The sequence below is a fragment of the Tigriopus californicus genome, chromosome 12 (assembly GCF_007210705.1).
Source record: "Tigriopus californicus strain San Diego chromosome 12, Tcal_SD_v2.1, whole genome shotgun sequence".
Lineage (NCBI taxonomy): Eukaryota > Metazoa > Arthropoda > Copepoda > Harpacticoida > Harpacticidae > Tigriopus > Tigriopus californicus.
The window spans coordinates 1,950,742-1,976,198 of NC_081451.1; the positions used below are offsets into that span (position 1 = coordinate 1,950,742).

Consider the following 25,457-nt stretch of genomic DNA (forward strand, 5'->3'; position numbering starts at 1 on the left):
CGTTTTAGTGGTGTAGAGGTGTTCTTTGGTGACAGAGTGGCTCTTTTCTTTGTTTAGGGAACGCTTCATTGCTATTACTACTTACAAAAGGTTGCCTTTGAGTGCCTTCTCTAAAGACTATTGCCAGTTGTGTTTCCCTTTTGTTTTCACTCTTTCTCAACTTCAGTTCTGGAGCAAATGGGATTAGGGGCAAGAGACTATCAAATTGCCCAAGTTTGATGATCTGCATGACCCAACGTTACAAATATTGTGCTTACTCTCATACACGCTTATTATTACTACATATTATTCTTTACATACGATAAATTCACTCTTGTCATGAAGGTAAGGTTCTTGAATTGTCTGGTTCAAATGAAATAGTTGTTAAGGTCTTTCCTGCATGCACTCCCTAAACTGCATGGCTTTTGCCTAAACTTTGCTCACTTCTCACGCTTAAAAAAGGCCCAACCTTGCCACTTTTGTAAAAACTTTTTTTTTTCAAATTGGATGAATGCCCGGGACAAGGCGCATCTGATGTGAATTAAAAGAGTTGTTGACGAACTTCCGATAAGAAAAAAAAGAAACAGCCACAAACTCTTTCAACGTGTAGATCTTTCAGCTTTTTTCCAGTGGTGATTGGAAGGCCACCATTGCTCAGCTCTAACAAGATTGAAGTACTATTTTTTTTACCGGCCACACTTGGACTGGCGCTGGAGAGTTCAAAATGAGCTTCACTTGGACACACCTCACGCATTTATTGAGCCTTGTGTTTCCATTTCTCCCTCTATGATTTCTGCTCATATCGTTCTTTTGCTGCAATGTACAAATACTGTAGAAAACATCCCATGTTTACGTTGCTTCTTTACCCTCCATCCTTGCGGCCAAGATCCTGCAAGCCTTTCTTTTGCATTACCCCGCTATGTTTTGAGAGCTGATGCAATTGGAATGAATGAGATGAGTCGGCTGAATCTACACAAATGGCAATAGAGAATGAATCCTTGAACTATGTTTGTTCACACAGATCGTTTCCTCCCTTCATTTGAAACAAAGTAGATCCTAAGTGGTCACGCTGAGGTGCAGGACTTTTTCTTCTTTGCGTTGGGCTCTACGGTCATTGTTGCCATTATGTAGAAGACATGGCCAGTTTTTATACCTCTTTCAATTGATACACTCCCGCTAATGTTGAGCTTCTTGACTAACCCTTGTTTTTGCCCACTATCCTCTTAATAGCCCAAAAAACCACTCATGTTGACCATGCTGAGGAACGTCATACTCAGGAGAAAGCTTCCCTCAAGTCTTTTTCCTCATCCTCATCATCAACCACTACCACCACCACCACCACGGTGGGCTTTGTTCATGTGGAATCCTCTGGCACCCTCCCCAAGTCAGTTGAGATCACATCCGGGAAATTCTCTCCAGATTCTGAAATCTCGATTAAAGAGAAACATCATAGCGAGCTCACTGAGAAAGAAACACGTAGCTCGAGCAAATCCTTTTTAGAAAAGCACAAGGTTCTGATGTTAGTCCAGGAACATGAAGGAAGTCCCATGGAAAGCCCAATGACCGAAAGTGGCCAATGGACAGAATCTGGGATATCCACTGCCGGAGAATCTTCTGGTCTTGCCACAGGAAAGGCATTTAAGCCCCAGATTTTGGATCTCCAAGATCAATCTATTGATACCGATGCAGATCTCTCAGACATGAGTCCCATGGGCACAGAAGTTGCCGCGGGTAAAGCTCAGTTGAGCCCTATTCATAGTCAGAGCTCTGAAAGCCCCAAACAGAGTACTGAAAAATGTATTGGTCTAAGTGCAGCCTCAACAGCCAGTCCAGATAGTCCAGCTCAATGGAAGTCCGTCCTTGCATCAACTGACAAAGAAACTGATGTCCAGAATCTGGTGGACACTGCAGATGCCAATCTCAGTCCTATATTATTCACTGAGAGCAAAGCCACGAGCCCAATGTCAGCCATTGAATCTCAATACATGGTGGATGCCACATCTAGTCCACCAAAAAGAGTTCTCCAAAGTGCTTCAACATCCCCTCCTAAAGCAGGAGACTTGGAAAGCATTAAAAATTCGCCATCGAGTGAGTCATCCAGACCAGCCATTGGTACAAGTGAACAGCCAGGATCATTTGAGTTTGACATGGACATGGATTTGTCCCAATTATCTTCTGATGTGAAGCAAATGGAAGAAAAATCATCCAACCAAAGCACCACGACCAAAGAATACCATTTTAGTCATGAGCTCACCAGCCGTTCTGAGGGTAGTACTTCGATAGTGGAGCGAACTGTAGTTGGTATTGAATCAATAACAAGCATGGAGGCGCAAGCCCTTCAGGCCAATGTTGCAGTGACTGAGAAGGAGACTACAGATTTTCCTTCTCTCATAATGGAAAGAGATCCAGCTACTCGAATGGAAAGCTTAAAACTGGAGACAGAATTCGAAAGAGTTCATGATCCTCAAACATTTGAGGCTCGAAAAGAGTATAAAGAAGAAGTTGCCGAAGAGCCTTGCATTGAAAAGAAAGTTGGGCTCCTATTTGAGAACCAACCCACAAGTGAACATCAAATTTCAGACTCCCTCATTCAAAAGCAGACGGAAGTAGAGGAAGATTTGATTGTGCCAAAGGAGATTGGTTTGTTGTACAAAGGTCTGAAGGACCAAGACACGATGCTAGGAGAACAAAAAAATATGCAACAAGGCAAACTTGAAGGCCCAGATGAAAACTTACCTGGCGCTTATGACGTAAAACAAAAAATAGAAGTCAAGAGACACAGTCCAGAACCGCAAGACTCAACTGCAGATTCTGCGGTTGATGAGCCTATTTGCATTGAGAAACAGTTTCAAGCACTAGTTGAAGATGAGTCTCAAATGGAAAGACATGCAAACTCTGACAATAAATTGGAGCAAGATAATGCAACAGAAATTATTCATGTGGAGCAAGATAATGCAACAGAAATTATTCATGTGGAGCAAGATAAAACAACAGAAATCCATGGAAAAGAGCAAGACAAAACAACAGAAATCCATGGAAAAGAGCAAGACAAAACAACAGAAATCCATGGAAAAAAGCAAGACAAAACAACAGAAATCAGTGAAGGGGAGCAAAGCAAGACTACAGACATTGATGGAAATCAATCAGAATCAAAACCTCAAGTAGAGGCAACAGAAAAGAGCAATGACAGACCTATTGCACCGGGTCAAAAAAATGCACAAGCTCATTCTTACCATCAAAGCACCTCTATTGTCCAAGATTACAAGATTTTCGAGAGGGAGTCAATTACTACCCGAAAGTCAAGCTCTTTGTCTGACCAGACGTTTGTGGAGCGAGCAGTTATTTCAACCCAATCGTCAATGGTTGCTTCTCAAGTTCAATTATCTGGCGCTAAATCATCTGAAAATATGGATCAAAGCATCCAAGAGACAAAGCCCGCAGATGAAGCCTCATTCCATAACAAGATTGTTGCTAAATTGCAAGTTGAAGCTGACCCTTCATTGAATCAAAGCTCCTCCCATTCTAGTTCAGAAATTAGTGAGCAAAAAATCTCAGGGCATTCAGATTCTGTGGATCAACAAACTGATTTGGAAACAAGTCTTCATATCCCAAAGGATCAGCCAACAGATCAAGCATCTTTGTCCCAAGATTCCAGAACTATCGAAGCCTTAAAAACTGATGCAGGAGTAGCGGAAAGTATCTGCATTGAGAAGAAAATTGACTTGCTTTATGAAGATGAGTTGGGCATTGATGAAGACAAACCTACTTCCCAAGCAAAACCTGAGACCCCCTCTGAAACGCAAACCTATGAACCATCTTCTGAGTTAAGCTCCAAAGAAATTGATGTCATTGACGGACAAGTCTCAATGGAACAATCAGATTCCTCTGATCTTCATCAAGTACAATCTAAAATTCAGACTTCCCCAACCTACAAATCTGGCACCGGGGTTCTTGATGACCTACAAAGTGCCCAGAAATTTCTGCCTTTGTCACAAATTGAACAAATCACGGAAGTGTATGAGCCTGTTTGCACTGAAAAGAGAATTGAGTTGCTTTATGAAGAAGATACATCTTCAGGAGAAGGATCCAAAAGACCTCCTACAACCTTCGCTCCTAAAACTCCAAGTCCACTTGATGCAGAGGCCAATGAACCCATTTGTATTGAGAAAATAATTGATCTACAATACGAGGACGAAAAATCTGCCAAAAATACCGACATGAAGGTGCAAGATGCATTTGCTAGTGAAACACTTGAAAGTTTTCCAAGTAGACCCTATGTCAATGAACCTCTGTGCATTGAGAAGAGAGCTACTCTCCTTTATAAAGGTGAAGAGGGGACAGACAGATCTGAAATTTCACAAACACGCACTCAGGGTGATTTGGAAGTGAATGAACCTATTTGCATTGAAAAACAAGTTGAATTGCAATATGATGACTCGATTCCTTCAAAAGACATCACAACAGTAACTCCTTCTGAGACAGTTCATTCACATGATTCAGAGACAAACAAGCCTTTTACTTTTGAGAAGAAGGTTGAGCTGCAATGCAAAGAAATAACAGCTTCTAGGGAGAGTCTCACTTTACATAAAGAACAATGCAGCAGTAAACAAGGTGAAATCCTAATTGAGAAGCCGCTTGAGGTCATTGAAAAAGAACCTGATGTTGAACCCTCATTTGAGTTGCAAGGTGAAGAAGGATCATCCACTTCTGCACTGCAATCAAGATCATTGTTGCAAGATACCAAAACAATCATACACCTGGAGTCATCCTCATCTCATTCATCATCCGCCAGCCAACTTACTTTGACACATCAATCCAAAGATGTGACTCATTCCTCAACAAAACCTGGTCAAATGGTTTCTGTGTCAAGCGCGGCCTCAGTGAGTGAAACAAAACTCCAAAATGTAGTCACAGGAACTACCCAGAGCAATAAGGGATCTGATCAAGAAACCGATAATTCACACTTTGGCGAGCATTTCACCAAAGAATCCACTGCTTTCTTGGGAAGCGGAGTTACTCCAGATTTCTCCAAGCTCAAGGATATTGTATTATTAGACCAAAGAAATCCAACCACTTATGACAAAACGTTGGTTGCTGGCGCAAACAAAAACATTGGTCGAGATGGAAAAGACATAGAAAATTCTGGTTTTGAAGAATCATTTTTGGAACCAAGAGACCCATTACTAAAAGAAACGACTTTCCGAAAAGGTGGTGATGTAACAATGACTATAGGACAAGAAGAAACAAACAAAAGTGTAGAAATTGAGGTAGAAACATCCTCTTCTCTTTTGACCCAAAGATTTGAATCAAAAGAGCTTCATGATGGAGTGACTGTTGAAAAAACAAGAACAATTACCTCTGCCAAAGGCGAAGACAAGGAAGATCAGAAGACCCTTATTCCTGTTATGGAAGAACAATCTTCGTTGATATCTCTTGACTCTCAAAAAGCAAAGTTTGCCTCTGGGTCTGAACAAGATAAGGGCAAAAAAAATCTTGAACTTGCTGATCAACCAAGGTTTGTTCCTGAGGGATCTACCAATTTGGAGGATGAGACTATCTCCTCATTTGTCACTCAAACTTTTGAGTCCAAAAAGCGTCAAGATGGAGTGACGGTTCAAAAAGCAATAACAATTACGTCTGCCAAAGGAATTGACAATGAAGATCAGAAAAAAACTGGCATTCCTGCTACTGAAGAAAAATCATCCTTGGAATTTCTTGACTCTCAGAAAGCAAAGTTTGCTTCTGAGCCTGAACGAGATGAGGAAGAAAAAGATCTTGAACCTGCTGATCAACCAAAGGTTTTTCAAATAGAATCTACAAAAGATGAGAATGTGACAAGCTCCTCATTTGTCACTCAAACAGTTGAATCAAAGGAGTTGAATGATGAAGAGACCATTGCAAGAACAAGAATAGTTACGTCGGCCAAAGGTGTTGACAGTGAAGATCAAGAGACTGTCATTCCAGTACTTGAAGAAACATGTTTCCTGGAATTTCCTGCATCTCTAAAATTTGACCTTGCTTCTGGGTCTGAACAAGGTGATAACAAGCAAGGTCTTGAATCTACCAATCAATCGCAAATCGTTCAAGAGGGATCAACAGAATCACTGAATGTAGCAAGCTCCTCTCTTGTCACTCAAACATTTGAATCAAAGGAGCTTCATGATGAAGTGATTGTTGAAACAACAAAAACGATTAAGTCTGCCAAAGGTATTGACGGTGAAGATCAGGGTACTGTCATTCCAGTCCTTGAAGAACAAGAGCCCTTGGAATTTCCTGATTATCAACTACCAAAGCTTGCCTCTGGGTCTGGGCATGATGATGACCGTCAAGGTCCCGAATCTGCAGATCAACCAAAGCTTGGTCAAAAGGAATCTGCTGAACTAGAGAATGTAACAAGCTCATCATTTGTCACTCAAACATTTGAGTCAAAAGAGCTTGATGATGGAGTGACTGTTGAAAAGACAGTAACAATAAGGTCTGACGGCAGAAGTGGTAATCAAGGTCAGGAGACAACTATTCCAGTCCTTGAAGAACAAGAGCCCTTGGAATTTCCTGATTATCAACTACCAAAGCTTGCCTCTGGGTCTGGGCATGATGATGACCGTCAAGGTCCCGAATCTGCAGATCAACCAAAGCTTGGTCAAAAGGAATCTGCTGAACTAGAGAATGTAACAAGCTCATCATTTGTCACTCAAACATTTGAGTCAAAAGAGCTTGATGATGGAGTGACTGTTGAAAAGACAGTAACAATAAGTTCTGCCAAAGGTGTTGACAATAAAGATCTAGAGGCAGTCATCCCTGTTACTGAAGAAAAATCTTCCTTGAAATCGCCTGCATCTCAAAAAGTTGACGCAGCTTCTGAGCCGGAACAAAATAAGGATGAAGAAGATCTTGAACCTTCCAATCAACTAAAGGTCGTTCAAAAAGAAGTGCATGAAGATTCTACTCAACATAAAAGTGTTATGAGCTCCTCATATGTCTCTCACAAGTTTGAGTCAAAGGAGCATCATGATGTTGGAACGCTGATGAAGTCCTTAAGTCTTGGTGCAACCAAAAGCTTTGGCAAAGAGGATCAAGTATCCAAGGGTTTGGAGTTGGAAGGAAAATCTGACCATGAAGTCTCTGCTTCAATGCATAGTCAAGATAACATAGTGACAGACCTAGAAAAGAAGTTTTTCAAAAGCTCCACTCAACCAGAAATGTTGGAGTTTGAGGTCACTAAAGAGACAAGAGCTGAATATGTTCATGCCACTGCCGACTTACAAGCTACATTCCAATCCTCGTCATTTGTTTCTTCCACAAGTGTTTTGCCCGATACAAGAGCTGCTGAAATGTCTTTTGAAAAGGAATCCGCCTACAAAAAAATACTTTCTTCAATACCTGATGGTGAATTTTCTGAAGCAATAAAAAAAGACTCGAGCTCAATTCAAATAGATGATCCTGTCACTGATTCTCAAGGTGCCACCGGTATTGATGAGCCTAAAAGGAAACAAGATCTAACTGAAACAAACGAGGCAACCTGCATTGAAAAGCAGAGAAGTTTACACTATATGGATGGTTCTGCCCTTGAAAGTACTGAAGATGCCAAAGGTGGAAGTCAAGAGCATCAAGAGGAAGGGGGTCAAGAATTGAGACTGTCTGAGGAAAAACAAAGGAAAGAGAGCAAAGGCTTAGGTCAAGGTAAAATGGGATCTGTTGAGGAACTCTCCATTGCAAACCAATCTGTGGTGGCCCATGCTCAAATTTCTTCAATGGAGCCATTGCAAGATGCCTCTGAGTTCACTGTGTCTCACTTTCATGATCGTGCCTCTTCTGCATCTGTCACTGTTGCAGAATATGTTTGCCAAGAACATCAGGTTGTTTCTACTGATGTGAAAGAAGAACAAGACGGTCTTGATGAGTACTACTACAATGAAACGTTTCAGAGAGACACCTCTGTAGATTCATTTGGCAACGATGATATGACGCGATCTGATGACATTGATGAAATGTTGGTTGTGGTAATGCCTCCTGGTAGATCCAAACAAGATGTCATGGATCAATCTGATCAAGAGTTTGACGAGGTTAATGCCCCCAGAATAATGATAACCCCTAGCTTTGATGAAGGAACTGATAGTCTCTCTATGGACGACAACGTTATGGAGAGCTTCGAAGTAGACAAATCTATAGCTGGACAGACTTTATTTGAAGAAGATGAAGATGAACTTGCTGCCGAGATGAACAATGAAGAAGAAACTCAAGTTGGCATAGAGGTTGCCCCTGGCCATGGCATTGCTGATGCTCTTCGACAAACAATTCAAGATGCGGTTGCTCCAGTCATCCATTGCGCTCCAATTCAAGAATTTGTTGGGAATGACGAGACTGAATCAAATTCTGAAGGCCTCCTTGACAGTGATGAAAAGGATCACATCCTCAGAGCTATGCTTGAAGGGCATGATTCTACTGATGATCTTGAAAAGCAACTAGAGCAAGAAGTAGATAGTGAGGAGCATCGTCCCTCAGGGGAAATGAAAGTCTCTGAAAGCAAAGACAACGTCCAAGAAACATTTTCTTCAAATGTTGATACAACTATATCGCCGGGAGAGATTTCTATTAGTGATGAAGATTTTTTGTGTCAGGCTGAGAAAGACCACATTCTTCAGGCAATGATGACTTTTCATCAAGAAGACTCTGTCGAGGAACAAAAAAAAATCGACAAAATGATTGAGACACCAAATGAGGAATTGAAAAACCTGTGCGAGATGGCCAAAAATCTTGCTGAAAAAGTGACAGAACCCCCTCAGACGAAAGTTATTCAGGAATTCTCCAATATGACTGAATTAGCCAAAACTCTGGCTCTAGAGTCCGGGCAAACAGCCACCAAGGTTTCGAGGGTTGAATGCAGTACGACTGACGCCAGGGAACTCCCAACTTTGAGTGCTTTAAGTCATACGTTGACTCAAGACCCCTCTTCATTGGACTCAATTGAGATCAAGCAAGTAACGCAAAAGGCAAATGAGAGTGTGGTTCAAGTAACCCGAATTCAGCGTCGATCTACAATTGATGAGCTTCCTATTCTCTCTGGATTGGCTCAATCTGTTGGAGCTTCAACGAGGAAACTGGAAAGTCCAAAAGGAAAGAAATCTGAGAGGCTGAGGCCATCAAAGTCCTTGGTAGAGACTGTTCCAATTCAGGCGTCAGGCGAGTTGAAAACAGTTGTGAAAGAAGGTGAAGATTTGCAAGCAAAGGTTTGTCAAAAACTTGCTTTTGAGGAGGAGACAAAGAAGACAATTGTAAAAATTGAAAAGGAAGTAACCACAACCCTGGCTTCTCTTGATGACATTGTTCCAACTCTCTCTCAAATGACTGCTCACCTCCTAAGAAAGGGCACCGTAAATGATTTTCCTCTTGAATCTGAGGAGGAGGAGGTGCTTGGCGAGACACCTGTTGGTGATTTCAGACTTATGGAAAGTTTCCGAGCTCATTTTGTTCAAGATTTGGACTTTGAGGCACCTCCTTGTCAGGAGTTGATTCAATCACCTGAGGAGGAACTAACTCTCAGAGATTGTTATGCACTTGATGAGACCCAAATCAAGCCTAAAGAGGACAACATTGCTATTGAAGGTAGAAGTCATCGCGCATTCTCGTCCAAGAAAATACAAGAAGAAGAACAAGACGAAAGTGGCCTCGAAATGATGTCTCGAGAAGGACAAAGTCTGGATGACTCTGTGTTTGACCCAAATAATGATACCTTAATAAGTGATAAGACGGACTCTTTGCTAAGAGGCTCAACCTTAATTGATTCATTTATCTCTGATGGAACTCTTTCTTCACATACTTTGGAAGCTGACCTACCCTCAGACGAAGAAGACTTGGACACTGACACTGAAAGCCCCACGCTCAAGCGGAGGAAGGAGCAATTGACCATCATGGCTAAAACCGTTATGGCGGAGACACAGGTTGAAATTCTAATGAGCCACGTCTCTCAAGCAGCACAAGATATTAAGGCAGAGGTAAAAGAACTCAAATCTGACCTCACTCCTGAACTTGAATTAAAAGAAGTTTCAGTCCCAGTGGAGGATCACAAAAGCATCTGTGAGGCTTTTGAAGAAGAAGGCTCTACTGATGTGACTGATGTGTCTGTACTGTCCAAATTTGAAGAAGCAACCCTCCAGGAGCCAATGAGTTCAAAAGAGTCATCTATTGAGGTCAGTCAGAAAATTTTGCAACCTCAACATGAATCCAAACTTCATGAAACTCGAGGATTGCGAAAGGCCACCCCTGAACTCTCCGATATGGTAGGAATACAGATGACACCTATTCTAAATTGGACTCCAATAACCAAACAACAAGACATCTCTTTGGAATCCAGATTTCCTCCCAGTAAGTTCAAGGTTGAAAACCCAAAAGAGGTGGACCAGGATCCTAATTGGCTGAAGGACATAACAAGTGAATTTACGAGTTCCTCTGATAGTAGTCGAATAAGTAAAGATGACATTTTGTCATCCTCTCCAAAAACTTTCACGAGCACATCATCCAGTAGTGCTTTGTCTTATGAGCGAGAAGGCACTCAGTCTTCAATTGAGTCTCACACAACTTCACGTTCAAGCGATCAATCTGGAGTGCTGACAACTGACTCTCATGAATCCCGATCAGCCAAGACTTCCAGTTACTCTTCATCAAGAGTGTCAAAGGTGTCTACCGCCTCAAGTGAACAAGAATATTACTATCGTACATCAGAATCCAGCGAGGCTCGGGAAAGTAAAGATAGCAGCCCAATGTCAAAATCTCCTGTGGAACAATTAAAAACTAGCTCCCCAGATGATTCTAGTCACTCCATGCCGGCAAGTCCCCTAAAACTTTCTCCTGAACAGGTGCATGGGACCAAGAAAGTGACCACATCTGAACTATTCTCCACTGAATCTGACATTTCGCGCTCTCTAGACTTAGTCTACAAAGAGCCTGGTGAAGATCCAAAAGAGATATTTAAGCAACAATACAGTCGAAGCAGCTCAGATGGGTCAACCTCTCAGCTCTCGCGATTGGAAAAACGGAAACCTTCTGTGACGCAATTTAAGAAAACTTCCTCTAGTAGCTCCTCTTCTGAAGAAATTGAAACCAGAATTCGATCAGTCGATGAGTTACCAAGGGGGGAAATAACCCCTCCATCAGGCAAGAAAACGCCATCTCCAACAAAAATTAAATTTCCAATGTCAGCAGTAGGGATTAAGGAGCAGGTTTCAGAGGAAAAGATCTCGCCTGTTCTTGAGGTGAGGGTGCATACTCCGGAGAAATCTACGAAGAAAGGATTTGCTTCCAAAGAATCAAAAGGTTTGTCACAGGGATTGAGGTATAACAATACGGTATGCATGCATGGACCACGCTTTTTACATTATGCCAGACAATTCAGGACCCGATTTTTACCACTATGTATCATTTGCTCCAAACTGAGATTGAAACCAAGTATTGTAAATGAGTCCAAAAACTGACTTGAGTCTCTGCGAGTCTTTTGTTCAGGAAAGTAAGACTCAGATAATTTATCTTTACCAAGCGTGCTTGAAATCCTTCATTCAAATTGGAAGAGTTTTGTGGCGTCAATTTGCTCCAGTTTTAAAGAGAACCGCCAGAAATTTGAAATATATCTATTAAATTTAGTAATTGGCCACAACCCAAGACTCACACGTTATATTAAATGGCCGCTCAAGACTCAAGTTCTACCCAGCAAGCAAGTAAACAGTGTTAAACTATTTGAGAATCTTTAAAACATTAAGGAATGACTTGAGACTTGCAAGCCATCTTAAGGGCTCCTATCAGCCTTATTGAAACCTATTTGGAAACGATTGAAACTTTTGTAAGTAGCCCCATAGTTTATCTTACAAAGCCTGACCAAAATGAGTGGTACCCAATTTAAGAATGGTACAACCAATGACTATGAAAGTGAATACGCTACAGAGTCAGATTCCGATCTAAGTTTGCCAGATGTCGTAAGGTCCAAACCCTCAGGAAGTGGCCCAAATCATGTATGGACCCTCACACAACAAGACGCATATGGTGGAAGCACGGACAACTCTGATTTAGAAGGGTATGTGGAGGAACAAGTCAATGGAAAGAGGAACCCTGAAATGCCCCTGATGGATAATGCCACGGTTTGGTTTAAGTCCACCGACTCCGCCGTGAAAGGGCGCAGAATTAGTGTACCCAGAATAACTTTGGAAGACCCAAACTCTTTTGCGAATAATGGAACCATGGAAGATGAGGATGGCTGGAAATCTGATACCACTACTAATGAGGATCTAGCCTTGAACCTAAGCGATTATAGGTTCATAATGAAAGAGGAGGTGATGGTCCAGCATCCTGAGCTTCAGTTAAAATCTTATGAATCTCTAGTCCGAGCAAAGTGTACCAACTACAAGACTTCTGCGTCATCTCCAGGACAACTGATCAAGAAGAAAGAAGGTGGAAGTGATACCAGTGAAGGAGATATGTCTGATATTGATGTTCAGCCCAAGAAGAAATGTCTTAAAACCAAAGGAAAACGTCGCGATAAGGACTCGGGTAATGATTCCACGGATGACTCTGATGTGGAGGTGTCGATGAAGGATTACTATGCTATTCGTCATCAAAACGATGTTGATCGACTGCATCGTCGGCTTTCCCTTCAAGAAGCTCTCCAGACCATCCAGTTTCGACCTAAGTTCCAAGATACTTTTGGGTTGCAGCCTCATAATTCTGGACCTGATACTGATGAAGAATCTATGAATTCTGAGGGCGAATCCGCTGACATCAGCGACGATGAAACAGAGCATTCGGAAGTCAAAGTGACAATGAAAGACTATTATATGATCCGAAAAGAGACCACGCCCAAAGATGCCGGCATGAACGAGTTTATTCTGCAGATGAACCCTGTGGAAAGTAACGTTCATATGAACTCAAGTCAAGCATCAGTTAGAGAAGAGGAAGTGGACACTGATGATGAGGAAATGGTGATTACTTTTGATGAGGAAAATTCCTCTCTTGATTTCAAAGCAAGAGAAGATGAGCAACTGCGTTGGAAGAAAGATGTTACCACACGGAAATGTCCTGTTCAGCAAAAATTGAATAAAGTGGTCAGACGGAGGAATCTTAGACCAGTGAGGGCTGAGGGCAATGATACCGAGGACGAGGATTTTCCGTGCACTGAGAGTGACATCATGAGTCTGAAAGATTTTGTTTACTCTTGCCGGACCAATTTTGACATGATGGCTCAAGGCGTTGAACCCACCTACTCCAAGATCAAATCAAATCCATCCGTTGAATGCCAAGCCAGCGAGAATGCATCTGAGGATGATTCCATTTCGGATTCCGAAGTCTCTTCTAAGTCAGAAGACAGCCGCAGAACAGAAAATGAACAAGTCAGGGATAACTCGGCCTCTCTTGCCGATATGGTGCCCTTCCAACGCCCCAGAAGCATCCCCGTCATTCGCATTGTGGAGCTGGAGGGTCTGGAGGGCCCAGTTGGGATTCTTTGCGACGATCCACGATCCCCAACCACCGACAACGTTTTTGGAGTGCAGTTCTTGGATGCAGAGGTGGACGTCGAAAATTTGACTGACGAAATATCCAACATTTCTGATCCGGATGATGAAGTTGCAGGGCATCAACTTAGAGATTCGGATAGTCCCAACACGGAAGATGAAGAAATGTCTGATATTGACTTTGAGCAAAACAACCCTCATTGTTACAAAAAGGGTAATTCTTGCCACCGGAAAGTTAATCGCTCCGAGTTTGTGCTGCCCTCCCCAAAGAAAAATGTCATCACTTTGAAAGAAAACAAAGATGGAAGCACTTCTAAACAGATCCAAGAGCTTGCTGATCCCCGTGAGGTATTAAGTTTGGATCAATTTATCAGGGAGATCGAAGGAGTCTCTGAAACTGATGTCATTCATGTGAGTGATGACGAGCTTGACGGCGGACCCAAGGACCTTCCTAAAGATAAGCACGTTAGAGAGGTAGGTGATCAGCGCCAAACAAGGATTGCATATGGAGGTTTGAAATACGATCTAATTGAATTGTTCAAGGACCAGAAAAACGACAACAAAGACCGAAAAACAACCAAGAGAAGGCCGCGTCGTCGAGGTCCCAAGAACACCTCCAAAGCCTAAGAAGTGTCTCTTTAAGACAATAAAGAATATGTAAATTGGGTAACTGTCAATATAAAACACTGTAATTCTGGCCACTTTGTCAATTTGCTTAGCTATTTGCACAAAGTAGTTACTAGTCTTACCTAAACTAAACTTGGGGTTTCCAATGAATTTATTTGAACATTCCAATTTTCTTTACAGATGAAGTGGATGAACGCATGGTTGAACGTGAAGATGAGGTTCAGGAATCAGGTAGGGATCTTCTGAATTAACAATGTGGGGCTTTGACCAACCAATCATTAGTAGATATATTTCCCTCATATTTGGTAGAACTACGAGTAGATAGGTTAGGTCCAAAAGTTAGAGCTGCATGCTTGATAATAAGATCTAATGAAGCACTTATCTTGCACCTTGTATCCAATCCAGAGCCTCTGGAAAAAGTGAGGGAAGTACTCTGTGATGTCCAAAAAGACATGTTGATCTTGCAAAGTGGAAGTCTGTCTCACAAGGATGCCCTGGACAAGGTGGAAGACATTCGTCAGCAACTGGATGATTGCAAGCTATCCTTGAGTTTCTACCCAAACGAAAGCAAGGACTTGAGGGAAGCTGTGAATGATCTGGATGAGAACTTGGTAGAAATTCGATCCTCCTTGAGACCCAATGTTCTCGTATTCACGCCGGCCTCTGAAAATATGGTGGTGGAAATGCCAGCCACGCCCCAAGTTGAAAGCACCTCAGATTCCTTTTTGAAGCCAATCCCAGGATCTGGTTCAGTGGTAGAAATGTCCGACATGAGTGATGCCTCTGACAATGAGGAAATTGAGCGTAGATACTCTATAACCACGCCCATGGAAGAGAAGAGTCTGGAACAAATCCAAATGAAGAACACCCAAGGTATGGATTCATAGGATACACAACCCACTAACACCAGATTGACCAACCTCTGCTCAATCTGCTCTTAAATAACCAGGGGGCCTTGTGGTTCCAAGACGTCACGGGAGGCTCGTTCACTTAGCTTTTTTCTATTGGGGGAGCAAATTTTGAAGCAACGTTAGGCTTTCCTTAATTCTAGAGACTCCCGTGCATTCAGAAGTTGGGTATGAAGAGGCCAAGCTCTTTGAGTCTGACCTTGACTACACAATACAATCCTTCGCAGCTGAACGTGGCAGTCTCATTGATGACAGTGCAGAGGAATCTGGTTCTGACAACGATAGGCAAGAAGAAAATGAAGAGGTCATTTCTAGCACTCCTGATGCAGAAAAGTACTTTCAAGCCCATGTGCGATCCCAACAGACCAGATACAGTCACGGAGACTTGGATATAGAAGTCGGTTCGCTAAAAGATCAGGAACATCAATCCACCTTGAAAGTGAAAGATCTGCATCAAGATGACATTTTTGACATTCACGATTTGAGAGAACTGCCAAACCTAAAGGTTGAGACTCATTTCCAAGGACCGTTGTCAAGTTATGAGGCTCTTTATGACGAGACGGAATTGGAAAACGTCCAAGCCGATCCCAAGATCGGAGCAGATAACATTCGCTTGGCGGCGCGTCACCAGGGGACTTTCCAAGGGGGTCTGGAGGATGGACAACCCAGTAGTTATGAGAATATATACCAACCGGACCAAGATGACTTGGTGTGCCCTCCTCAGAGCTCGTCGAATGAACTTCCAAGCTCCAGATGGTCGGCTCCAGTCAGCAGTATTGAACCTCCCATTCTGCAAGAGGACGAGTTTCAATCTAGATATGGGGAAGTGCGAGATAGGATTGAATCTCATTGGAATGATTTAGCCAACATTGTTGGAACAGCGCCAGGTTAGAGTCCGTGGGAAAATAAAAGTTTGGACGCCTGAATGAATTCATTAATAAACCTTGTGAGTGTGACATAAAACACGGCAAATACCGTGGCGGTTGTTCGTGCAACTAATTCCTGTTGGGCTACACGATCTAACTTATGTATAGAGCATATTGATCTAGCGTTCTCCACTCCCCATTAATTCACTCTTGTTTTTTTCATAGAGTATCTAGTTAACCAACATAGGTATATTTAAGATTGCCATTCTCTTGCTCTCACTATCCGTTGTTGTTTGTGGATTTTCGTTTGAATTTGTTTTTCCCTTGTTCTCTCTCCATCAAGGTTTTGACACTGAGCAACTAGGACATGCACCTCCCACCCTCTCAGAACGCAGGTCCTCGACCACTTCGTCCTCGTCTAAGTCTTCGACGAAGTCCTCGTCCAAGTCCACCTCGGACAAAGACAAACACGAGCCTGAGGCTGAAATGGAACGAGACGACAGCCTCGATGACGAGATGATTGTCCATGAGGATGAGGATCCCCTGGGTGATCCTGCTCAAGCCTTCCACGAGCAGGAGCGTCAAGAGCCCGAGAGGCTGTCCGTCTCAATCCAAGAAGAGGATGAAGGTGAAGGGGACGACTATTACGAGGGCGAGATCAAAAGTAAGCGCCAACCCATGGCTAGCTCAACACCGGCTAAGTCCATGACGCATGGGTCTTCTTCGGCTTCTATCTCCCCTGCTAACTCTCCATCCCCGGATAACAACCCGCCTACCCGACCCCCCAACTCGATTTCTTCCATCCCCTCGCACCTCTTTGTTGATAACCACATGGTGTCAAATATGTCGGCTGATTCCATGTTCGTCAATGTGGCAAGCGAGAGTGAATTTGTTGCAGATGACACCGTGGAGGATACAGCCGAGGAGTTTGACCAAGGTGACGAAGACTCGCTGCAATTCATGGTTATCGAGGAGAAGTCGGAGCCGCAGTTTTTCGCCGAGCGCAAAGACGAGGTTTCTGAGCCAGTTGCCGTGGAAGAAAAAGAGACTTGCGAGCAATTTGCCATGGTGGGAGGGGACCTTCGTGAGGAGGTCGAGGAGCCAATGTGCGTTGAAAAGCGGGTGGAACTTTTGTATGATGAGGAGGACAGTGAAGAACAAGAGCAGAAAGAAGAGGTACTACAAAGCCATGACAGAGAGCATGAAATGGAATCTGACGATGAACAAGACCAAAGCAGACTGTCTAGTCCTGACCCTGTCCCAAAAAGTGATGAGGGTGAGCCTGACGATTACTATGAAGGCGAGGTGGAGGCACACCCGGTGGATAAAGAGGATACAACAAAGCCCCGAAGTAGGTCTAGCTCCTCATCTTCCTCATCGTCTTCAAGAAAGTCTTCCAAGTCGTCCCTAAGTGCTGACGGAGCCAAAGATGCTCATGAAGAACTTGATGATCACCTAACCACCGCTATCACAAAAACAAGCACTACAACCACCGTTGTTCATGATGACCATGACAGCAACAACGACGATGATGATGATGGCGATGAAGAGGTTGATCAAAACTCAGGTAGCGATGGCAGCTTATTCTGGTGGAGGATCCCCTTTGCGCTTACCATTGGTTTTTTATTCCTTTAAATCATGACAAAGCCTTCCCACTCTGCATGTTCAGACTCGTACAACACTTTTTTTCCAATTCATCATAGATCATTCATTATTTAGTTAACTTGATTTAGTCATTCCAATTTATTTTTGCCTTCCATTGCTGTCTTTGCTTCAAAGCATTGGTCTAACGGCTAACCTCTCTCAATCTCTTTCTCTTTTTTCTCTTGTGCTAACCACTAATAGATGGCAAGGATTCCATTATCCCAAGATCAGATTCAGTTTTCAGACCCGAAGAGACACAGACCCAGGGATCGATCACCCCTGACTTGCCTTTACCCGAGACCCTCTGTGGATCTGACATTCCGAGCTCCACCGAGCAAGGCGAGAGGTTGACCTTTGGAGACAAGAAGAAGTTCTGGGAACAAATGTCCAGTACTGAATCCATGGCGTCAAGTGTCTCCGATCATAATTTAGAGGCCAAGGCCAGTAATACTATGACAGCTCAATCCCCCATGACAGACATTCCAGAGGAGAGGGCTGCATCGTTTGAGGTCAGCCAAGTTCTGTCTAAGAAAATCAATGTGGACGAACTGTCCTTCAGTGGCATCAAGTCCGAGTGGACCAAAGAGGAATTGGCAGAGCAACTAACTCCAGAGCGAAAGGAACACTTTGAGACCTTTGTGAAGCCAGCCCTGGAGGAGGATAGCAACGAGTCCTCAATGGAAGACAAGAAAATGCCTCTTCAGAGTAAAAGAAGCTCAATTGACAAAGACAAGTTTGTTACGATGCAAATCAAAGGGGACATCCTCGAGTCAGAGCTGGATCAGCAAGAGGAGTCAGTGATGAGTGAACACTTCATTGAACAAAATAGCACGACTATTGTGTCAGACACAGTCACGCGTGAGACCGTAAGTTATGAAGCCACAGAAGATCACAGAACTAGAATAATTACGAACGTCACCATCACTGAGACAGATCTTACAGGTCAAATGACTGAGACCCGTCAACGTTCAGAGCAATCTGTACCTGAAGTTGACGATCCAATGCCGATGACCCACGTGGTCGAATCACATGAAATGGTGGAGAAAACCGCCAACGGCAGCTCGAAGTTGAGGGTGCACATTAGCTCTGATTCACTTCTGGTTGATGACGACCAACTGCGACAAAATCGCATCTCAACACCACATCCTGTCAAGAAGAGCATCATTATCACCGCTCCTTCCGAAGAAGATGAGGATCAAGATCAAGAGGAAGAACTATATGATGAAGATTATGATGATTCTGCCATTGGAGAGGCGCCCATGGATTTGGAAACTGCCCGTGACATTGCCTCAGAAGTAGTGGCAAATGTGGGTCAAGAGGCCCTAAAGAAAGTGGATGAGATTCGTCGATCTCAAGAGGAACTTGACTTTGAGCAATCCATGCCCAAACCCACTGTTGAAGTCACTTTTGATGAATACTTTGTAGTGGAAGATATACCGGATGAGTATGATCAAATCGAGATTGATGAGGTTCAATCTGTTCAAGAGACCACTCAGAATCAAGAACACAACATGGACGAAGTGAAGAGAGTAGCACAGGAATTTGTGGATGGCATTGAGGAGCAAGCTAAGGAGCTCGCAGAGAGGATCTCGCCCATGGGAAACGATAGTGAGACTGTCCGACAACAGATTGAGACTGAAAAGTGGCGAGAGGAGGACAAGGCACAATCTGCCACTCAGATTGGGGTCTCCAACCCAATGCAATCTGAAGTATCCTTAGAAATATCGGACTCGGATCTTCAAGCAGATCTAGCGGAAATGCAAGATGAACTGAAAAGACACTACTCTGAGGTGGAAATGGAGAGTGACGAAATATCTGCGTCCGAACTTCACAAAGGTGAAGGTCGTGAGTTAAGAGAAGAGATGGAGGAAGGTTTTGAAGATGTGGAGGAGCGCCTGAACGACGTGGTAGATGAGGTTGTGATGAGTGAGGTTTCCTACCACCATTATGTGCCTAGCCATTTCCCGGAGATCACGTCCTTCCGAAGCCATTTTGTAAGACCATTTGGCAGTGAAGATTCAGAGAGTGTTCTCCACCAAAATCTGTTGGCAATTCCAATTCTTGAGAGCAACCAAAATGAATCTCAAAGAGACTTGCCCTCAGAATCTCATGTCTTTGGATCTGTCCAATCTCATTCTGCCCAAGATCAACAATCTACCTTTATCAGCTCCACAAACTCCGAGGATATTTGGGCCTCGGAAGCCAAAGTGATGCTCCGTAAAGATAGAATTGACCATACCAAGAAATCTTCAGAATATGACTCCAGTTCATCAAACTCAAAATTGAATCGCAGGTCCGGGACGGATTTTGAAAGTGGTGGTGGTTGGAGTAGTTCTGGAGATAATTATGTCACTGCCACAGCCTCTGCTTCAGCCTTGAGTAGACCAAGTTCCTCGGACATGGAGGCAATGTACTCTGCTATGAGTAGTGCCAAAAGCTCTACACTCACTGCAGATTATGAGACCGCCCAAGGCTCATCAACACACTCTGCCTTGTCCACGGACTATTTCACTGCTGTCAGCTCTATGACGTCCAAAGACTCATTGAGATCATTGGACACGTCTGAGAGTTCAGGCTGTCTTGGAAGCGTGGAGGTTTCAGAGACCACCGAGCCCTCGGAAATGCTGATGGACCATTCCATTCATTCCGAAAGAGATCTCATCACACCCACGGGAGCTCCCATGGAGGAGCTTGCATCCCATTCGCCAATTGTCAGCACCATGACTCCATTAGTTGAAGACACCTCTGAAACCGATGATGAGGCTCACTCACCTGTGATACTTCCCAATATGAAACGGAGTGTGGAGATGGTATTCAATGATGTCAGCGAAGGTGATGAAAAGGCCGTTCATGCCCTTTCCGAATCGCGCGAGACCTTGAATGCTAGCATTTTGACCATTTCCAGTGGTTCCGAGGTAACTGTACAGGAAATCAAGGACTCCTCAAAGACAACAACTGGCGAGGAATCTTTTTTAGCGCAAGGAGCCACCCCTGAGGAGTCAAGGTGTGGTTCGAGAGAAAGCTACCAATTCCCGCGGGTGGTAAGCTTTGAGACATCTGTTTTCGACAGTCATGGCCATTCCGAGTTACGAGGACAGAAGTCTTTCGACTCCGAATTTGGTTCCAGACCAGAATCCGAATTAAAGATCCTAGAGAGCCGGCCTCAATCCATGAGCGAGGCAATGTTCAGTCGATCTTCCTCTGAAGATCAAAGGCCAAGCTCCAAAGAAGACATGTCTGACTCTGAGCTTCCCATCATGCTGAGGGTCAAGAGCGATCCATTTGAGAGGCCAGTCACACCTGAGCCGTGCTATGAGGAGGAAGAGACAATTTTAGATGAAGAGGAAAACATTGACATTGCCCAAGCAGTGGAGCAAGATCCTAAATCAGAAGTGGAGCACAATGTTGAGTTCCTACCTGGTGTAGAAATAATGCACGCACATCCCAGGGATGATGATCTTTTAGTTGAATCACCGCCTCCAATCAAATCTAAGATAGTGAGTGTGAGCTATTGGCCGCCACTCGAAAGCAAAGAAGATTCAGAGGAGACCAAGGGCTTGCTGGATAATGAGGAGGTCTACTATACTGAAGACGTTGAAGACGATAAGGAATGGCTAGCACAACAATTTGACTCTGAGAACAAGGTGAACATTGAAGACGAAGGCTACTACTTTAGCCCACCGTTGGATCAAATTGAAGAGGAAGAGGAGGACCACGAAAAAGACGTGGAGCGCCTGAAGACTTGTTTGAAAGAGTCCAAGGACTTTGATACATCTCGCTTCAAACGTTTGGATCAGATGAAAGCCACTGATCGGGATGATGTCAGCATGTCGTCTTTACAAGAGTTCGAAAAACTGGAAAGCCAAGTTTCGACATGTGGAGGTAGCCGAAGTTCATTTGGCTCCCAGGATTCCCTAGAAGCTGGTCCAATCAAAGTGATGAAGAAGAACTCGAAGGGCGATGATATTTCTGTGGACAGTTATGCGTCTTTACAGGAATTTGAAAAACTGGAGCAAGCTTGCCACGATGTGGTAGTGATTGAAAAAATGGCCAAAGAGCAAGAGGATGTTCTTAGCGAGATCGAGGAAGGCCATGAATCTCTGTACTCTGAGTCCACGGACAGTGCAGAAACTCTCTCCGAGGATGGTCGAAGTGACGATGACAACTCTGACGACTTTGAGGAGAGAATGTTTCAAATTGATGAGATTATTAAGCAGGCACAGAGTAACGTGGAACAATTTTCGACTGGTACAACCCAACAAGTCTATAGACAAACTGAAATGCTACCTCTTGAAGACATCCTTGGGAAAAATGATTCCAATACAGACAGCACTGGAGCTGACAAGACACCCAGTGTCGGCACTCCAGACAGCGACTCTCTGGAGGCTTCTCCACCCAAGGAAGGTTATCATTGTGAAGCCTATCGGAAAAGCGTCTTATCTGTGACATCAGCTGCCCGCGACCAAGATCAAATGCAAACCTCTGTTGACAGCTTGGACATGAATCGCCATACGAACATTATGGAAACTTCATTAGACTCCTTGGACGGAAAACCCGTGGCCAAAGCTTCAGAAAATACCATGGTCCTAAGTACGGACTCCATTGAACAGGATAGCAATAATATGTACGCCATGACGAAGAGTACGGACAGCTTGGAGGGCAAGGGCACTGCCAAGCCAAGTACCATGCTGAAAAGTACAGATTCCCTAGAAGAATCGACGACCACATGCTCCAATAACACAAGAGCCACTGCCAGTATGTTGTCTTCGGGTGCCTCTGATACACTAGTTGACGATCTTGAATACGATCCAGCCAAGACACATCCAGGAATGAAGAAGATGCTTTTGGCAAGTGGCGAGATCCACATCTCTGATTCCGATGACAACAGCATCTCTTCCAAGGATACTGTGGATATCTCCCACTCTCAAGTTTCTTTTGGGCACCACATCCGCGAGGTCATCCGTACCACTGGAGGTGATGAGGAGTACAGTCAAGTGATTGAGAGAACCATCGAGCTCCCTGCAGACGTGTCACGAGTCAGTTTCCGAGGTCCTCATGCAGAAGAAAAGATGCGTGAGTACATGTCCCAATTTGGTACCGATGACGACGTCCAAGAAGTTGAGTACGTTGACGACAAGGGGAATGTGGTGAAGAAGAAAGTTGTCCAGCACCGGGTTGTTGTCAGCAACAGTAAATCAAGATCACAGGGTGGCCAATTCAAAGAAGGCGAAACGTTTGGTTCCTCAGGGGAAGAGTATTATGAAGAGATCGACGAAGAAGGTAACAAGAAGCAGTATGTGATCAAACAGAGAGTTGAGCCCGTGGTCCAAGCTACCAAGACCATTGAAGTCATTGCCGAACGCAGGCTCCAACAAGGGGTGAGGAATCCAATGGAATTGAACATTTTTAAGTCTGGGGAGTCATCGAAACCCGGGTCTGGGTCTCAGGGTTACTGGGCTGAGGACGTCAAAGGCTCGCCAGGAGGATCGGCATCAGGTATATTTTTGACCTTGAATGTGACTTTATACATGTTGAAGTACCGTAAACCTCCCTATTTTACCCTATTTATGCTCCATGATGTTGAAAACTTGATGTGAAACTGCTGATCACGGAACTTTACACAATCCTACTTGTGATTGCCACCTTTGGGATGTGCATTGCTTAACGAAAGATACTACTTTTATGGCACCCTCCTCGCTTAGCATATAGTACTTGTTTCGATGTCTGATGGCCACCCTGTAAATAAATATGACACATTTCTGCTTCCAGGTGGAAAAATAACTTCAGAAACATGGCGCAGAACTGCATCCGCAAAAGGTTCTTTTATATGACACGCTAAAAGATTTTAGTTGCTTCTTCGGCATGATATTGCCCAAAATCTCATAAACCAATCCTATTTTTAGTTTCACCAATTTATTTACATCTTCTACCTTATGTAACACGTTTTCCCAAGGACAGCAGTAACATAAGTCAAAGGCCTAACGTTCCATCTTTTTTGCCAAAAGATCACATTCAAGCTCAAAAATATTGAGTCATTGCCGTTTTTTGCACTCAAAAGAAACCTTGGACCACTTGTTACGTAGTATTTGAAGTATTGGAGTTTTATCTTTTGATTTTCTTTCAGCCCGTTACATCTCCTTGGCAGATGTTATCGTTCTAGTTATTCTCTCTATACTTGGAGTACTGGTCATTCAGTTCTTGTTTTTGCATGGATTTCCCAATCATTTCAGGTTCATTTCCCAACTCTTAACATAGGCGTGTTCTTATGACTTCTGTTCTGTGCTTGCTTGTTCCAATTTTAAAGCCCGCTTTATATTTCGCAGATCCATATAAATCATGTCTTTGTATGTACTTACCCTATGTATGATATATATCTTGTCTCTAATCCCACGACCTTTTGTGCATGTCTGGTGACGGGTTTTTTATCTCACAAAACAAAGCAATCCAATCCTTCGACTAGACTGAAACTTTCAAAAGGGAAAGCAAACATTTTTTTCGAAATGGCCCTTGTCCAGTCACATGTCCACTGAAATTAAGCAACTCGTTCTCGTCAGCGGATGAGTCTGAACACATCTTTTTGGGATTGGCTTTGCGGTGTCTCCTCATTTTTGGGGCGCTTATGAAAGTTTTTTTTTTTTTATGACAATAGAGAAAAGTGTTTCAGTCTAGTACGAACCAAAAAGTGGTTGTGAGCGATCCTTTGTTAAAAAAAGAATCAATTATTTCCAGATGTGGATGATGTGATCCAAAGGAAGATGTCCACAGGTCACAATGAGGGCGAATCTCATGCTTGAACGGTTACACGAAGCGAATGTGGATGAGTGAACTAGAGAACATTTATTATCATTATTATTATCGATATGCATACATATATATAACTTCACCTATATATGATTTACTTGTAAAAACACATACACGGCGATTGTCTATATAGAAACGTACACTTCTACAATTATTATTATTATTATTATTGCTGCTGACCCATCCCCCCCCGCATCCTCCCCTCCCCCTCCCCTCCCCTTCTCACATCATATATTCCGACTTTTTTTCTCAGGTTGTACATTTCTAAGTAAAAACAAACAAGAGGGGTTCTTACACTTTTACTCACCAATGTACTCCCTCAACTTCTCTCTGCCCCTATGAAAAAGAAACCCACTTCACTCCTTGTAATTTTCTCTTTCCCACTCACCCTTTGAAGCTTCCAGAAATATGTAAAAATCGATTTTGAACAATTCCAAAATGTAACGCAAATTTGGAGGATTATTATTATTCCTTGTTTTTAAGCCTGCCTTCAAGTTTTGTTTCCCCATTGGGTTAGTCTTTGTTTCATGAAGCCTTGTAGCAAACTGGCGTTTTGCTGCTGAAGAAGATGAACATGACCATTTCTTTTTCCCGCTACATTGTGTATCTGATATGTTCTGTAAAATGAAGAGAAATGCTAGCAACTAAGCGTCTTAATCTATTTTAATGCTAAAAATTTGAACCAATAAACATCAATCCATAAAAAAGACTCGCCCCCAACTGAGTTTCTTCAGTCCATTAATCAAGTGTAATGGTCCGTCACGTCAACGAGGATAAGATCGTAATCGAAGTTGTTTCAACTCTGCCCATGTCAACTTTCCTCCTTCTCAAACAAACGAAAAACCATTTCAAATTGTGCTTTGGGTTCAAAAGGTTGTCAATAAGAAAAGTCGTTGGTGTTCTTTTTTGTACTTTAAATATGTCTCGGCTCACGGGCATTGTTTCGCTGTTTTGAGCCTGTCCCCACCCTACGGGCAGGTGATGTTTCACTCTGGAGGAAAACGAGTTTCATCTTAGTGCGAGCTCATCATATGCTTACAGGGTGATTCAGCCAGATATTGAACTTCCAAAAGTAGACCACTCCACTAATTTGAACAACCTATCTGTGTCTGAAGTTTACTAGCCATTGTCACAGAGCT

At 43.3% G+C, this 25,457-nt stretch overlaps 1 protein-coding gene across 2 annotated transcripts in view; it reads left to right on the forward strand.

Annotated features, from left to right (window-relative positions):
- LOC131891703 (ankyrin-2-like) overlaps positions 1-24,962 on the forward strand; it is a 58,857-nt gene extending 33,895 nt beyond the window's left edge. The window contains exons 27-34 of one of the 2 annotated variants that reach the window (XM_059241328.1): positions 1,210-11,289; positions 14,280-14,330; positions 14,505-14,972; positions 15,151-15,894; positions 16,217-17,440; positions 17,719-23,013; positions 23,287-23,334; positions 24,247-24,962. In XM_059241328.1, coding sequence (XP_059097311.1) covers positions 1,210-11,289; positions 14,280-14,330; positions 14,505-14,972; positions 15,151-15,894; positions 16,217-17,440; positions 17,719-23,013; positions 23,287-23,334; positions 24,247-24,311 — 17,975 coding nt within the window. In that variant the 3' untranslated portion in view covers positions 24,312-24,962. Of the gene's footprint in view, positions 1-1,209; positions 11,290-14,279; positions 14,331-14,504; positions 14,973-15,150; positions 15,895-16,216; positions 17,441-17,718; positions 23,014-23,286; positions 23,335-23,641; positions 23,748-24,246 lie in introns of both variants that reach the window. The other variant, XM_059241329.1, reaches the window with a different exon arrangement.
- The last annotated feature ends 495 nt before the right edge of the window (positions 24,963-25,457 follow it).